Here is a 15905-nt window from a genome sequence, read left to right as displayed (position 1 = left end):
ATTTAATTTTTAAAAAATCAGTATCTATAAAACAGTTATGGGCTAAAACTTCAGGCTTCTAGGATGAGATACTTATGGAGCTTTTCAGTTTCATATGGCAACATTCCAGAAAATATAACATGAATTTTTCATTTAGAAAGTTTGAGGCATGGTCTTAATTACTTCTTAAAGTGCACTAAATCCTCTTTGTGTGCTGGAGACTGTGTTACATAAGATATCATAGTTCCTTCTCTAGGAGGCTGGAACTTTTTTTTTTTTTGAAGATTTTATTCACTGGGGCCCCTGGGTGGCTCAGTCGGTTGGCTAAGTACTTGCCGTTGGCTCAGGTTGTGATCTCCAGGTCTTGGGATCGAGCCTTGTCTCAAGCTCCCTGCTCAGCCAGGAGTCTGCTTCTCCCTCTGCTTCTCCCTCTGCTTCTCCCTCTGCCCCTCCCTCTGCTCCTGTGCTCTGTGTGCTTGCGCACACTCTGTCTCTCCAAATAAATAAAATCTTTTTATTTTCTTGAAAATTTTATTTATTTATTTGAGAGAGAGAGAGAGAGAGAGAGATCATGAGCAGGGGGGATAGGCAGAGAGAGAAGCAGGCTCACTGCTTCCTAGGACCCTGTGATTATGACCTGAGCTAAAGACAGCCACTTAACCAACTGAGCCTGGAGTGCCTGGAGTCTGAAACCTTAAAGATAAGATGTAGAAAAATACAAAGAGACAAATCAAAAAGGCTCTTGTGGGAGAACCCTCTAAATGTAGATAGAAGGAGGGAATCTCACCAGTGCTACTCCTGAACCCCACTGGGAAACATGACCCCTCTGATGGTGGCTAGGGATTCTGAAAGAGGCTTAAGCAATGTTGGTTTGCTGTTGATTGTCCTGTGACTGTGCTGATATTGATGGTATTCTCCCTCCCACCTTCTCCACTCCCCATCCCAGGTCACCACCTATTTGCACAAGGACTACAACAACCTGTGGATTATTAAGAAACATAATACAAATGCAGGTAATGTGGTAGAGAACTGATGTTTCTTGCATCATTGCTTACTCTGAGCCATTTTTAACATTTTCCATGCCTTCAAATGGTACAGAGATGGGCGTTCCTGAGCATTCTTTGGCAATACCTTCATTGATCTCACTTATCCTTTCAACAGCTATTTATTGAGCACCTACTATGTTCCAAGCACTGTTGTCAACATAGGAGATAAACAGTGAGCAAGACAGATAAGATCTCACTCTTTTTTTTTTTTTTTTTTTTTTTTTTTTTTTTTTCTTTTTTTAATTTTTTATTTATCTATGATAGTCACAGAGAGAGAGAGAGGCAGAGACACAGGCAGAGGGAGAAGCAGGCTCCATGCACCAGGAGCCCGACGTGGGATTCGATCCCGGGTCTCCAGGATCGTGCCCTGGGCCAAAGGCAGGCGCCAAACCGCTGCGCCACCCAGGGATCCCCAAGATCTCACTCTTAATAGCTGTCATGTTGAAGCTAGAGAGCAGGGCCAAGGGTCAAACTTAATCCAGACTGGTTACCTGTACATGCTGCCAGGGCCTGGTTGAGTCCCCCAGTTGAGGGTACACAATGGCTGCTCTCATTTCTAATGAGAGCACATAGCCTTGCAGACCCCAGCATATAGTACAGCTCAAGTTGTCCTGATGTGATAGAGTATTGGTACCCATTGGTCATCCCGGGACTAGACCAGTCAATTGTAGATTTCGGGGCTTATGGCTGGGCTTGTCTAGCCTGGTGCTTGAGCCCTCACTCAACATCTGCTGGCCTGCTCCTGATTGGCCTGGGCAAAGCTGCTCTGAAGCACACTTACTGGGCTCTCAGGACTTTATGACATGGGTTATATCAAGATCTTTCTTTGGTCAGGGAGGTAGCTACCTGCAGGCTGTAGCTTCTGCTGCAGCTGAGAAGAGGACAAAGGGCATTTCTTGCTCACCTCTGAGCCCCTGCTGATTGTCCTGTGTCATAGGCATTCAGTAAACCCCACCTGGTTCTCAGCCTATCTTGAATCAGCTGCTCCTGAGCCTTTGCATGGCAGTGGGTAGCTATTCATCTAAATTCACCTTTTTTGTTTCTTTCCCCACTTCTTGTTGTTATGGTCTTGAGACTAGAAATGTACACAACCACTGTCTTTGCCTCCTAATCCTCAGTAATATATGTTAGGACACCATTGGTCAGAGTCTGTTTCTATACCTTTATGATACCAGTATTGATTATTTTATCCAACAGAACAAACATAATGGCCTGTCATAGTGAGGAGTTATGAGACAAGACTTACCTCTAAAGTTATATAGGCATGGACCAAATCTTTGAACACCTTTGATCTGTTATTCAATGTGGCTTCTAGGTTAGGGTGGTTGCATTTCCCCCCAAGGAACTGAGGCTCTGTCTGAAGGAAGAGTGCTACAAGCACTTTGGAAAATGGGAGCCATATAGACTATAAAGGCTTTGTGTTCTTTTGGTAGTTTATATATTTCTAGAAATTTATCCATTTTTCTAGGTTGTCCAATTTATTGACATATAGTTTTTCATAAGATTCTCTTATGGTTGATTGTATTTATGCAGTTGATTGCTACTTCTCTCTGATTTGTGATTTTATTTATTTAGGTCTTTGTGTTCTTGATGGCTACAAACGCCCCTTTCTGCCACATCCATGTGAAATGAAACTTCATTTGATTTGTCACCTTGCTGACTAATCTTCAAAGATCTTAAAGTCCACATAGGAATGGTCATTTCTACACTTGAGTTCTCTGATTCTCTTAAGAGCTAGTGATTTGTTCTGGCTCATTTCTCTTTCCTGACCACAGAGTGTTAGTGTCTCACTGTTTGGGAGAAGTTTGCAAAGATCCTTTTGTATTGCTGATTTGCTGCCATCTCCTTTTCCATTGTTATTGCCTTGCCAGACCTGATCAACTTGGTTTCTAGATGATGTGGTCCCTTTCTTTGTCACTTCATCATTTTCTTTGCCTCACACCTAGCAGGTTTGTTGCCAGAGACAAGATAATGACTGACCAGAATTTGCAGGGTTTAACATTGGACTCTGAGGACAGCTGGGCATGTGGTCATTTACATGGACTTAATTTTTGGAAGACTGTGTTTTTACTACTAAAAGGAAAATCTTATTCTTTGACTTCCTGACTTAACCCTCCTGTGGAGGCTCCTGTACCTGTCAGATAAAGACCACATTTCCTAGGTTGGCATACACTGTCTGGCCCTACTTGTTCATACCTTCATCAATTCCCACGGTCTGTCCTGCCCCACCCACTCATATGAAATCATTTGCCATCAATCGAATGTGTTTTGTTCTTTCATACAACTGTGCCCCATTTGTTGACCTGACAAAACTCTCCCCTCCTTAAAGAGTCTTTTCAGGCATATCTCTGAGACACCCTTCTCTGAGACAATGAGGGGCCTTTCTCTTTGTTTGCCCAGCACTCTGTATGTACCTGTAGTGCCTACAATATTATATTATAACTCTTTTCTCGTAGGCCCTCAATTCATACCTGCCTAATGAGTGAATAATTTTAGATATCAATGCTTGTTTCTTTTTGGCAGATCCCTTGGATCCTTCAATCCCAGTGGAGTTTGTACGACATGGAGACATCGTTCGGCTAGAACACAAAGAGTAAGTAAATTTGCTGTCTGGGATGAGTGAGGGTATGGGTGCCAAAGGTAGGGAGTTCTTCTAAGCTGGAAATAAACAAAAGTCAGATTTGAATGAGGCTTTAATAAATGGAACAAGGCTGCTGTGCTAGAATAGGAGATCCATTTTATGAAGTCTGGTGAGATAAGTCAGTTTTGTCTATTTTGGCTTTGGGCGGCTTTGAACTTTGAAGGTACTGCTCAGTTTTCCTTTCTCTAGAGGAAAAAAATTTTTTGAGTTACCCAAAGCTTCTCAAGCAGCTGCCTTTAGGAAGATATAAAAATCTGTTTCTGAGATTATGGCAAGCTGGTGTATTTAAGTGATGTTTTTACTAAAAATAACAAATAATTCTGGAATAATATTAGAACATCTAAAGCATCAAAGAGCTAACAAGACAGTAGAGAGTTACTAGGCCAAAATCTAAGTGAAGGAGCGGGGGTGGGGTGTGTGTGTGTGAATCCAGAGAAATGAGTAGGATGCTGCAGCGACTTCTGCTTTGATCCCACAATCTTGAGTTTCAGTCTTTGGTTTTGACTGCCCCTTGAGGGAAAGAGTTGTGAATTCAAAGCTCTAGGCATGCCCAAAGTGGTAAATTTATTAAGTGATCCTTCCCCCAAACCTGAAACCCCAAAGGGCTTGATCAGGGGGAGCGGTATGAGGAGGGGGTATCTCTGGTTCCTGAAAAGTTGTAACTACCAGTTGATCCTCACATGGATTTGTGGCCCAAATTAATTTCATCTGAATGGTCTCAAAATCTTAAGGCCATGAATTTAAATGAACATAATCCTAGCTTGGTAATATCTCCTAGGTGCCTGGCTAAAAGCAAATGTAAATCCTCTTTGGGAAAGACATTGCTATTCATTCCCTCAAGTAGTTTTTCAGTGACAGTGAATAATACATATAAAAGTAACTAAGCATACAAGGAAATAGGGCACCATGTGCAAGGGCAAACAGGAATGATAGATGTCAGAAGCAGCCTTGCAAAAATTTTGTATACTAGAATCCTCAAGTATAGTTTTTTTTTTAAAAAAATCAGGACATTTCTATTTTTGGAAATTCCCAGAATTTTTATATTGAACACTTACTTCTTATTGTGGGTAAAAGTAAGAACTGTTATAAAACGCACAAAGTAAATAAAAGCCAAAAGAATCCCCCCTTCCCCCATACATCTCCACTTTGTAAGACTGGTAATGAGGGCAGAAAGAGTTAAACAGGAGGGAGGAGGCTTACATGGCTCAGACATGTGTAGATTATAAGTCTTAATTTCTTATCCCCAAAGCTGCCTCATGAGTCAGGCAAGCTAAGTGCTTCAAAGCCACCAAATGTGGTAAGTCATCCCCGACTCCTGAAGTTAACCCCTTTCTTGGCATAGTCCAGGACTCCTCCCATCTGTCCCTGCTGCTTTGGCCAATCCTCTGACTCTCTGGATATTTTTTGTGAGTAAATAGGCAAGATAATCCTGATACATTTGATTTCATAGTTCAGATTCTAACAGATTACTAACAGATTACTCTGAACATCCTCAGTAAAAGAGGAGATGTTGCACGTCTCTTTTCTCCAGGATAATGGTGTTTCTTTCTCTCTTTTAACTTCTAGGACTTCTCGGAACCTGCACAGTCACTATCATGAGGCCCCCCTGACCCGGAAGCACTATCAGGTCACTGGCTATGGCATAGTAAGTGAGCAACTGGAGAGTGAGCAGGTTGTAAAAATATTGTGGGGCCTGGTTCAGAGCCATGTGACAGAAAACATCTTCCTTGGAATTCTGGAATGTTCCTAAGGATGATGGGTTGCATGGAGACTGGGACTCTAGTAACACTGGGAACTTCTTTGCTAGACTTGCTGTAGGAAAAGCAACCTATGAGTCTATTTGTTTCCATCTCTCTCCTCCCATAATAACCATGCCATTTTTATGTTCTGACACTCAATAAATGTCACATATGAATACTATTTGGGTCCCTTTTTAAATCACATTGGACATCGAAGCCATGGACCCGCAAAATGATCATAGCTGAATATGTAAGTTTATTCTTTGCCAGATCCCAAATCCTTATTGGCTGTTTTTAAGGATTACTTCCCTATTCTGCAGGGGGAGGTTAGCCACATTGCTTTAAGATTTTCTACTACCCTGGGATGATGCAGTTAATAGAAGAAACTCTAGGAGTACTTCTGGCTTGGGGAGTCATTTGGAAACAAAACAACTAGTGGGCAGCTAGACTTTGGACTATCTTACATTCCCTTGCAGGGGTTTTGGTGCATCAGTAAAGCTACTGGGCTCCTTAAGGTGGACTTCCCAGCCTTCCTTCTGTTTGCTCATCCCACAGTACTAGAGCGACAGCTCATCTTTTCCTTGTGGGCATCTTTTGAGGAGAATTAGACACAAGTGTGTTAATTTTCAAAATACAATCTCCAAGCCAGACCTTTCTGGCTTAGGTGAGTGAGTGTCCACATGGCCAAGTAATGGGTACAAATGGCCAAAGTCTATTTCTTTTGCCTCAGGGTAATGTCTTGAGTTTGGTTTCAGAGCAAAAACATACGTTTAGGGACGCCTGGGTGGCTCAGTGGTTGAGCGTCTGCCTTTAGCCCAGGGCGTGATCCTGAATCATGGGATGGAGTCCCACATCAGGTTCCCTGCATGGAGCCTGCTTCTCCCTCTGCCTATGTCTCTGCCCTCCCCCCCCTCCCCCCCGTGTCTCTCACTAGTAAATAAATAAAATCTTTAAAAAACAACAAAACACACACACACACACACACACACACACACAAAACCACAAAAAAACCCACATACGTTTAGAATTTAAAGTCCTATGAAGTAAAAAATTGGACTGCAGGCTGCAGGAGTTACAGTACTTTTCTTGGTTGTGATAGTGAGCTCTAGGGGAATGTCCATCACTTGGGATGTTTCTGTTGCCCTCTTGTTCCCTTTCCCACCTCATCTGTTGAGGCCCGTTTAGTAACATGGTGGCATCTGAAAGGGTGGCCATCTCCCTCTCTCCATAGATCTTCTCTAAAGTCCTCTTATTTTCTTTGTATTTTTTCCTTGATTTACGTGGCAGAACGGGACAGGAGACTCAAATGATTTCTGGCGGATTGAGGTTATAAACAGAAAATTTGGAAACCGGATCAAGGTGCTGAGAAGCCGAATTCGCCTTATCCATCTGGTCACAGGTTGTGTCCTGGGCTCCTCGGGAAAGGTCCTGCCCAAGTGGTGAGTGTCTGGGGTTTCAGTGTCCCAATTGAGGCTCACTCTTTTCCTTTCATACTACAAGGAGTATACCAGAAGCTTCTATTTCCCAGTTGTCAGTGTACACCTCATGTTTTCATATTTTTAGTGGCAGATGAAGTGAGAAAAAGCATCAGGTGTGTTATAGAGCATAGAACTCCAGAGTTCTTTGGTATTTTATGGGTTCTGATAGTTGAGCAGAATAGTTGTTCATCTGGGCTGGACCTTCTAAATACTCTGGGCCTTTCTAAAATAAGAATACTCTTTGCTAGACTCTTCCTAGGATGGTTATGGAATATAAAAGAGTAAAGTTGAAAAAAGCATGGCCTCTGTGTTCTATGAATTTTAAGAGATCCGACAGTGCAAGTCTCTGGTGAGTTTCACATCTTCTGAGACCTCTGTGACGGCTTTTCACAGGGGCTGGGAACAGTTGGAAGTTACTTGTACCCCATACCTGAAGGAAACCCTCAACTCTATCTGGAATGTGGAGGACCATATCAATCCCAAATGTGAGTGAGATTACTTCCTGGAAACATTTACAAGTAACTCTTATCTTAGAAAAATCAACTTTCATAGATTCTGTTGCCACTTTATCTCATTGTTGCCATTTCCTGTCGTTTTTGAACCTCGAGTCTTCCTAAGTGTGTCTCAATAGGTGGCTCCTTTTCCTTCCCATCCATGTAAACTTCCCATCCTCCTTAAACTACCCCTGAAGTGACCAGTGACCTTGCTGTGGGCCAGAGCTAATCTCATTTCCCTTGCCTCTGGCTGGATTTGACACTTTTCCCTGCTGCCTGTGGTGCCTGTTGCTCTGTCTCATCTCCTTCTGGGCTTTTCTGTACCATGCTCCATGGACGCCTCCCACCCTCAAGGCTTAGAGCAGGCTAGTGCTCTCCCTTTACACCCCTGTGTAGGGCTCTCCCCTCCCCACAACCAGCCCACACTTTTACAGAAAGCCCTGGCCCTTGATCTGAGCCCCACATCTATACTCCCAGGCTCCGATTTGACTTCTCTACATCAGTGTCATCTTCAACTCTGTAGTCTTTAGATTCACCATTTGTCCTCCTCAACCACCCCTTTCCAGCTACTGCTTCATTTCCTTTCTCCGTGCTTCCCAGCTTATTCTTCTTGCTACCTAATTTAACCAACCAGCTAATTAATTAATTAAACCACTCTTTAGTGGGTCCAGTGGGAAGCCTCGGGGCCCCAGGGAACACTGGTGAATGAGGTGGACTTGGTCCCTGTCCTCACAGACCAGCCTAGCAGGGAGAGCAGCATTTGACCCTGTTCCATACTGAAGGATGATGGTGCCAAGAGCAGTGGCAGCACTGACAGGGTTCATCTCCTGCTGCCTTTCTATCTCTCCAAATGCCTGATAAGTGATTTACACAAACTGAAGGGATAATCGAGGATTGGACCAGGCTTTCTTCTGTCTCCTCAGCACTTTTCTCTACTTGTAAGCCAGTGCATCAGGAAATCTATACTCGGACTCCCAGGTGCAGTCTTGGTACTATGGACAGCTGTGAGAATGTGCATGTCACTGAGGTTTTCTTCTCTGTCGTTTCTTTGTCTAGTGCCAAACATCAGCTTGGATGTGCTACAGCCCACTTTTCCTGAAATCTTGCTGGAATCCCACATGGTGATGATCCGGGTACTGTGGCCCCCTCTTATTTGAAGGCTTCTCCATGAGCTCTTGGCCATCCACAAATTTGCATCATAGATCAATAGCCATGGTATAGATCCACTGTCCCCTGGTGGAGGACTTTGAAAGGGCCTTCACTCCTGGATTACTGGGTCTTCAAAGACATTTCCTTTATCACAGAATGGTCGTGGTGATGATGATGACAATGACGATGGTAATGATGGTGATGACAGCAGATACTAATGCACACTAATGTAGCTCTTATGTGTCAGATGCCTCTAAGCACTGTACTGTACTATTTTTTTTTTGTACCTTACTATTATTCCATAGTTATCACTATTCTACGGAGACTATTGTCCCTACTTTCGAGATGAGGGAATCAAGGCACAGAGAGGTTAAAGAATTTGCCCAGGGTCACAGAACTAAATGAAAGAGGTGGATCCAGGCTTCAAAGCCAGGCTGGCAGGCTTTCAGAGTCAGTGCTGGTTACCTCTTCCGCTTTGTCTTTTTTTTTTTTTAAGATTTTATTTATTTTTTTGAGAGAGAGAGTGTGTGAGCAAGAAAGAGAACATAAGTGGAGGGAGGCAGAGGGAGAAACAGACTCTCTCCGCTGAGCAGGGAGCCTGATGTGGGGCTGGATCCCAGGACCCCAGGATCAATGACCTGAGCCAAGGGCAGACACTTAACTGGCTGAGCCACCCAGGTGCCCCTACACTCTTCTGCTTCTAAGTGATTCTCAAATCTGTTCAAATGGCAGAGTCCCTTAAAACCAGAGTGCTCTTGGTTGAAGATCTTGAGAAATTGATAGTTCATTCCATTATATGAAACTAGAATGAATTAAGATGAATAGCTGATCTGAGCATGTTGTTTGTCTATAGCAGAAAGTGCCCACTCATGTTCCTAGACAGGAGCATGGTTGAGTCTTTTGCAGTTTTTGTAAGACTCATTGTTTGTACTCTCCATCATTAGTATCTCACAGCAGTCCTAGCCTCAAAGGTGTAAAAAATAATTGAGAGAGATTTTTTTTTATTTTAAGATTTTATTTATTTATTCATGAGAGACATAGAGAGAGAGAGAGGCAGAGACACAGGCAGAGGGAGAAGCAGGCTCCATGCAGGAAGCCTGATGTGAAACTTGATCCCGGGTCTCCAGGATCACGCCCTGAACTGAAGGCATCACTAAACCGCTGAGCCCCTGGGGCTGCCCGAGAGAGATTTTTAAATTGAGAAAGTTCTACCACTAGCTTAATGTCTCCCCTGTTCAGTAGAGAAACCCTTTGCTTTTCCTCTGGTTTATGGAAAGCTAATGTCCTGCAGGAACGATGTTTAAGAATCCCTGTATCTCTAGCCAGGTATGTGTGATTATCACTCCACCTACAGTGTCACAGGGAGGTGTGTGATTATCACTCCACCCACAGTGTCACAGGGAGGTGTAGTGGTTATTTTCCCCTGCTGAGTTGCTGTCAAGTGGACTTTCCTGGAAGTGATTATGTAAGCAGTACTCAGTAAATATAGTTGACTTATTTCACCAGATTAGATTTTAAAAATTCAAATTTTATATCCTTTCTGCACATTTAGAGGTGATGACTTGACATTAAGTGATCTCCAGGTCACTTCTTCTCTGACTCCCTGCTTGTAACTGTCACTGTGGCCTGATGACATAGCTATTTGAATTCGTGCCTGTCAGTCAAAATATCATTCTGTGTCTTGGGTAGAATTTTAAGACTTAAGTCTAAATAGTCTCGTTTTTTTTCTTTCATTATCTAAGAGGTAGAGCCAAAGAGTAAAAGTGCATCAGGGAACTTTCTTATTCAATCAATATAGAGTCAGGGTGGGAAGAGTGATCAAAATAGTCCAGACAGAAACTGCATGGGAGAGGGCTCTTCTGCCCACTGAATGGAGGGTCTGAATTCTGTGCAGAAAAGGCTGCCTTGTCTCCTGAGGTCAGCTGGAACGAGCCCACTTTAGATTTTAAGCATAGAGAATTATGTATAAATGCATAGGCTTGTAATGGGTATATACTTTTCCTTCCTTGCATTTCTTGGATTAGTAAAGGCGCTGGATTTCTGAGATTAATGCAATCAACAAGATGCCTCTGGTTGATTATAACTCTGGCTGGAATCCCTGAGCCCGGGACTGAACTACACTGGTTTGAAGGAATTGATTTTCCTTAGCAGTTCCTCTGGGGCCCAGGATGATTCATTCTTCATTCTGAGGCCCTTCATTAGAGAAGCCCTGACCCAACTCATAGCACCTGTTCTTGGGAAGTGCCTTCTCAATGTGTTCTGATAATCAGGATGACACCAGTCTTGGAGCTTAGTATCCAGGGTCCTGATCTTTTCCTTCTGATTTTTGAAAATCCCTGATTTTGGCATAGAGAGGCAGATTGTTGGACAGTCTTGGTTACTGGATTAAATGGGCTGAGTCTGGGTCCTTCAGGCTAAAGTGTGCATTCTGAATGGGGATAATATCACCCCCAGGGGGTAAAATAGATTCTTGGAGGGCAAAAAACTCTTAACTTTATAATGTATGAGGCATCCGTAGTCATCCAGTATGTAAACACATTTACAATATAGCTGTGGTGTTAAAATGTCATGGGACGCATTTAGGAAAAAATGTCTAAGAAGTCCCAAGAAGAACAAGAATGAAAAAAAAAAAAAAAGCTGAGAAACACTAGACTAAAGTAACTTTTTCCAAGTCCAGGAGCTCATCAGAGTGTCTGGTTTTGTGTCTGAAACTGGCTTTCGACCACAAGTCAGAGGGCACAAGTCATCCTGATTTTGTATCTCCCACTAGTCCTCTTGAAACCTTCTCCTAGGTCTGGAAGATGAGTGTATGTCATTCTTCTTTCTCTCAAGCATAGTGGGTCTGAATGGACTGTCTGTGGTGGCAGTGGAAGGTTGTGTGTTGGAAGAAGTAGGCAGTTGTAAGCAGGTGATCAGTGACTGAGAACAAGCACCAGATTCTTCTCTGCAAGAGACATGGAGATTTCTCCTGACAGCTGGCTATATGTGAAAATATACATACTCCACATTTCTGGCACCCCTCTAGATCTCTGCCTTGACTAGCTGCTTTTCTGCCGTTTTCCTGCAGGGGAACAATGGCCTCAAACCCAAGGACAATGAGTTCACGTCCAAACCCTGGCACTGGCCTATCAACTATCAGGTAGGGCTTGAGGCTGGAGCTGCTCCCTGGAAACAGGGCCAAAAAAGAGACCATTGAGACTTGGTGGGGGTAAGGTGGGGTGACTGGGCAAGGCCTTGCCTGGCATGAGATGGCCAGAGACAGGGCTCTGTTCTCTGTCCTGATTTCAACCCGGCCTTCCCAGAGAGCTCACATAGAATCGGCACTTTCTGAGCCTTCTGCCCAGGCCCCCTATCTGTGGAAGGTAATTGGTCTTCCTCCCTGCCGAAGCACCCATGGCTGGGATACACTGGGCCCTGGATCAGCAGGGTGTCCTTTGCCCTGCAGGGCCTGCGCTTCTCAGGGATCAATGATACAGACTTCCGCGTGTATCTGCTCGGCAACCCGGTGAGTGCCCTGCACACTCCCTGCGTGGGCCCTTAGCCTGGACCCTTAGGGGGCTCTCCTCTCACCCACCCGTTCTCCTTCCCATGCAGGTGATTTGGTGGCTGAATCTGTTGAGCATTGCCCTCTACCTCCTCTTGGGCAGCGTCATTGCTGTAGCTGTGCAAAGAGGGACCCACCTGCCTGCGGAGGTTGAAGGTTAGTCCCTTGGGCTCTCCCTCCCCTGACCTAGCAGCTGGCCCGAACCTGCACTGCCGATGGACCATTCTGCCTTCATCCCTCACTTTTTTCCTTCTCCTTTGCTTTTTAAAGCTCAGTCACCACAGCCCAGGACTATGTTAAACACTCCATCCTCCCAGCACCCCCATAGAATAGACCATTCTTAACTCCCATTTTATGACTTAGGAGGCAAAGGCACAAAGAGAAGAGACTTGTCCCAGTATATATATTAGTAAGTTTAGAGCTGAGGTTCGAGCAGTCTGACTACAGAGCCCTCACTTTTTAGCCTCTATGTCCTGTAGAGAGCTGCCCACCTTTCCTCCTCTGTCCCTCCCTGCTCCATGGCCCTGTCCTCCAGTGGGGAAGGGACCACAGCCCCTGAGACATTCCCACAGGCTCTTTTTACCCTGTGTAGCTCCTGTGTGAACAGCGACAGCCCTAGACCCCCTTTCTGCCCTCCATCCTCCTCTCTGACTTCACCTTTGCCCCGTCTGGCACTGCAAAAATCTATGCGGCAGCAAAGATGTGGGACATGGCAGTGGGGTGGGAGCAGCTGGCTGTGAGGCGTGCAGCATCTTGGTTTCTTTAGAGGCTGGACTGCCTCCTGCTGCTGTTTGGTGCACCTGCACAGGTGCTGAGACCTCTCTCAACAGGTGGTGATCAGAGCTCTTGAGGGCCAGCTGCTTATGTCTTCCAGCTGCTGTAAGCTTGCTTAGCAGCTTGCTTAGCGTGATCCAGACGAGGGAAGGCAGGCTCAGTAAGGCGACATGGCTTAGTCTAGTCACACAGCAAGGAAGGGCAGAGCTGGACAAGAGCCTGGGGTCTCTGCCCCTCCCTGGCTGCTGACTAAGCTGTGCTGCTTGGGGCCCAGGGCTGTCCCAGGTCCTGCTGCAAGGAGGCGGTCAGCTCCTGCTCGGCTGGATGCTCCATTACTTCCCATTCTTCCTGATGGGCCGGATCCTCTACTTCCACCACTACTTCCCAGCCATGCTCTTCTCCAGCATGTTGACAGGTGAGCGCGGCCTACCGGGATTAGGTAGAAGGGTGGGGGAGCAGCACTGAGGGGGAGTCTCTGCTTCCTGACCTGGGGTGGCTCTTTTGTGTTATATCCTGGGAAGTCGTCTTCTATTAGGCCAGTGCTAGGTCTCTTTCTTCTTTCTCCTAGGAATTCTGTGGGATACTCTCCTGCAGCTCTGTGCCTGGAGTCTGGCCTCTTCTTTCCTGGCCAGGGGTGTATATATGGTGGGAATCCTGAGCCTGCTCCTGGGAACTGCCTACAGGTGAATATCCTTTACCCCGGGCATTGCTGCCCCCCTGTTCCTGGCCCACAATTCTGATTTCTGTGCCTTTGATGCATTTTAGAATCCCCTGGGGAGCTTTGAAAGCACACTGGTGTCTGGGGCCCATCCCCAGAGGCTCTGATTCAACTGAGCCAGTTTTCAGAGCTCCCCAGGTAACCCAAATGCATAGTAGGAAAGGAGAAACCTGGGATTAACTGTGCATCCTTTCTTACTGCCAGCGGGTCCCAGCTTTTGTACCACCCTCGCACACTGGCTGCCTCTCTTTAGTTCCCGTGGCTCCCCACTGCATAGCCCTGGAGGGGGTGGGGTGATGGAGAGAGTGGGGAGAGGGGTGTGGGGTGTGGCTCAGAATAACCCAGAGAAGGAGGGTGTTGTTTGGCAAGCCTCACTACCCGCCTCCCCTTCCTGCCAGCCTCACAGATCCCCTATTGAGAGTCACTGGCCTTTAGGGGCCAGGGAGGCAGCATTAAAGTGTGTACAGGAAATGGTGGGTCTGTGACCTGAGGGCACATGCACATTTTAACAAGTACTCTGAGCCAAACAGCTACCACCAGACCCCGGGACTGGTCTCTCCCCTGGGCCTCCTGGGAAGAGCCCTTTCCTTCATTGTCATTAAGATAGCATCTGCCAAGCTCCCAGACTGGTGTGCCCACATGGTGAACTCAGACACTGTGACGAGAAAGAGTGGGCCTTGTAGGTGGAGAAGAGCTGATAAGCTCCAGCAGGGGGTGTGAAATTTCAAAGATCTGTGGGGCCCCTTGCCCCTGCCCAGCACTGGATGCCAACTGCCTCCCTCTGGATTCTCTCTTACAGTTTCTACCTCTTCCACCCTCTGGCTTATGGGATGGTCGGTCCCCTAGCCCAGGACCCCGGAAGTCCCATGGCAGGACTAAGGTGGCTTGAATCATGGGACTTTTGAGGCTCCTGCAAGGACTCCATCCTGAGTCCTGGAACTTTCTGGGGACAGCCAGCTGTGCAGCCAGGATCTGGACCTCCCAGCTGTGGGCAAAGCTGCCCAAGGAGCCCGAGGAATTCTGCTACCCACCAGGACCAAGCTCTGGGAGCCTCCCCGGAATTTAACCCAACACTAGGGAGACCCACAGCTCTGTCTGCAGAGATTCCACCACTGGAATGGCTTGGCAACAGAGGACAACATCTCTCAGGCCCATTTCCCTGAGTGTGCAACCTAAGGAAGGATGAATGTGAGAGAGAATGGGTGTGAGTGTGTGGGAGTGTGAGACTTCATTTGCCCATATACCTGTGGACAGCTGACTGTCAAAAACTCTGAGAAATAGACCAGGGCTACCGTAGTATTTTCTGGTATTTCTTTCACACTGGATTTGGTTTGAAAGCAAGAGCTATCAAAAATTCTCTGACCTCCAAGAAGGCTGAGCTCACTGGCCCCACTTTGGGATATCACCAAGGGCAGAGCAGATGGGGGCCATCAAATCTGTGCCACCCTTCTCCCCACGAACACACCCATACCACTGAGTACCCCTGAGCAGGAGGGCCAGCCTCCCAGCTGCTTCCCTGGGTAGCAGCTGCTGGGAAGTCTCTGGCAGCAGGTGGCTGTGCTTCCTGCCTGTAGTGTGCACAGAGGACTGGGCTCTGGAGCCAGTGGCCAGGAACTTACCAGCCCTTGGTTCCTTGATCTCTGAGAAAGTCACATGGTGACTGGTGGGAGGAATGGCGTCCTATCCTTGGCTGCTCTGTGTCCCCAGGCCCTACTTGCCAGATGTGGTTTCTTGCTGTCTGTCCTTTTCCCTCTGCATCTAGCCTGGCTATGAGGGTGAGGTGGATGCATTCTCCTGAGGGCTGGGAGAACCTTTGGGCCCTCTTAGCTGCCGAGGCTGGTGTGCAGCAGGGTAGGGATCTGTGGTGCTGGGTTGGGTTGGTGTTCCTATCACTCATGAGGTATTCCCTACTTTTACTTCTCTAGTCTTCCCTGATGCCCTGGATGCATTCCATTTAATTTCCATTTCTCTGTGTCACTATTTTACCAATCTCTTTCTCCCCAAAGACCCAGAGCACCTAGGGTCTGAGTCTTTGCAGTAAAGCTTCTGCTCTCTACCACTTTAAAGCCCAAGCAAGAAGCTCAGAGTTGTTTCTTTTAGTTCCTCCTCAAATGGAAGAGATTAATAAAACCCTTGGGTCAGAACCGAACCAGCCCCAGGCCCGCTCTTCAGGCTGCCTCCCTCCTGCTGGTACGATGACAGAGTATTTTGTCTCAGAGGACTGTGATGCTTCCAGGTTTAATGATGAGGCCCTGCCACACTTCATCTTCCCTCCTTTGGAGCCCCCACCAATTCTGACAGGGTCAGAGCTCTTTAAAGCATCTTCAGGAGGCGGTTGCCACG

General features: G+C 46.3%; 1 protein-coding gene across 1 annotated transcript in view; it reads left to right on the top strand.

Moving 5' to 3' along the window:
• POMT2 (protein O-mannosyltransferase 2) overlaps nt 1-14858 on the top strand; it is a 42175-nt gene extending 27317 nt beyond the window's left edge. The window contains exons 10-21 of the mRNA XM_025996424.2: nt 926-992; nt 3549-3618; nt 5233-5311; nt 6693-6844; nt 7277-7368; nt 8434-8510; nt 11594-11665; nt 11972-12031; nt 12121-12226; nt 13119-13259; nt 13413-13527; nt 14362-14858. Coding sequence (XP_025852209.1) covers nt 926-992; nt 3549-3618; nt 5233-5311; nt 6693-6844; nt 7277-7368; nt 8434-8510; nt 11594-11665; nt 11972-12031; nt 12121-12226; nt 13119-13259; nt 13413-13527; nt 14362-14467 — 1137 coding nt within the window. The 3' untranslated portion in view covers nt 14468-14858. The remainder of the gene's footprint in view (nt 1-925; nt 993-3548; nt 3619-5232; nt 5312-6692; nt 6845-7276; nt 7369-8433; nt 8511-11593; nt 11666-11971; nt 12032-12120; nt 12227-13118; nt 13260-13412; nt 13528-14361) is intronic.
• Nucleotides 14859-15905: the final 1047 nt, after the last annotated feature.

The sequence above is a fragment of the Vulpes vulpes genome, chromosome 6, assembly GCF_048418805.1.
Source record: "Vulpes vulpes isolate BD-2025 chromosome 6, VulVul3, whole genome shotgun sequence".
Classification (NCBI taxonomy): Eukaryota; Metazoa; Chordata; class Mammalia; order Carnivora; family Canidae; genus Vulpes; species Vulpes vulpes.
Note: the sequence above shows the minus strand (reverse complement) of the source record. Positions and strands in the feature narration are given on the sequence as shown.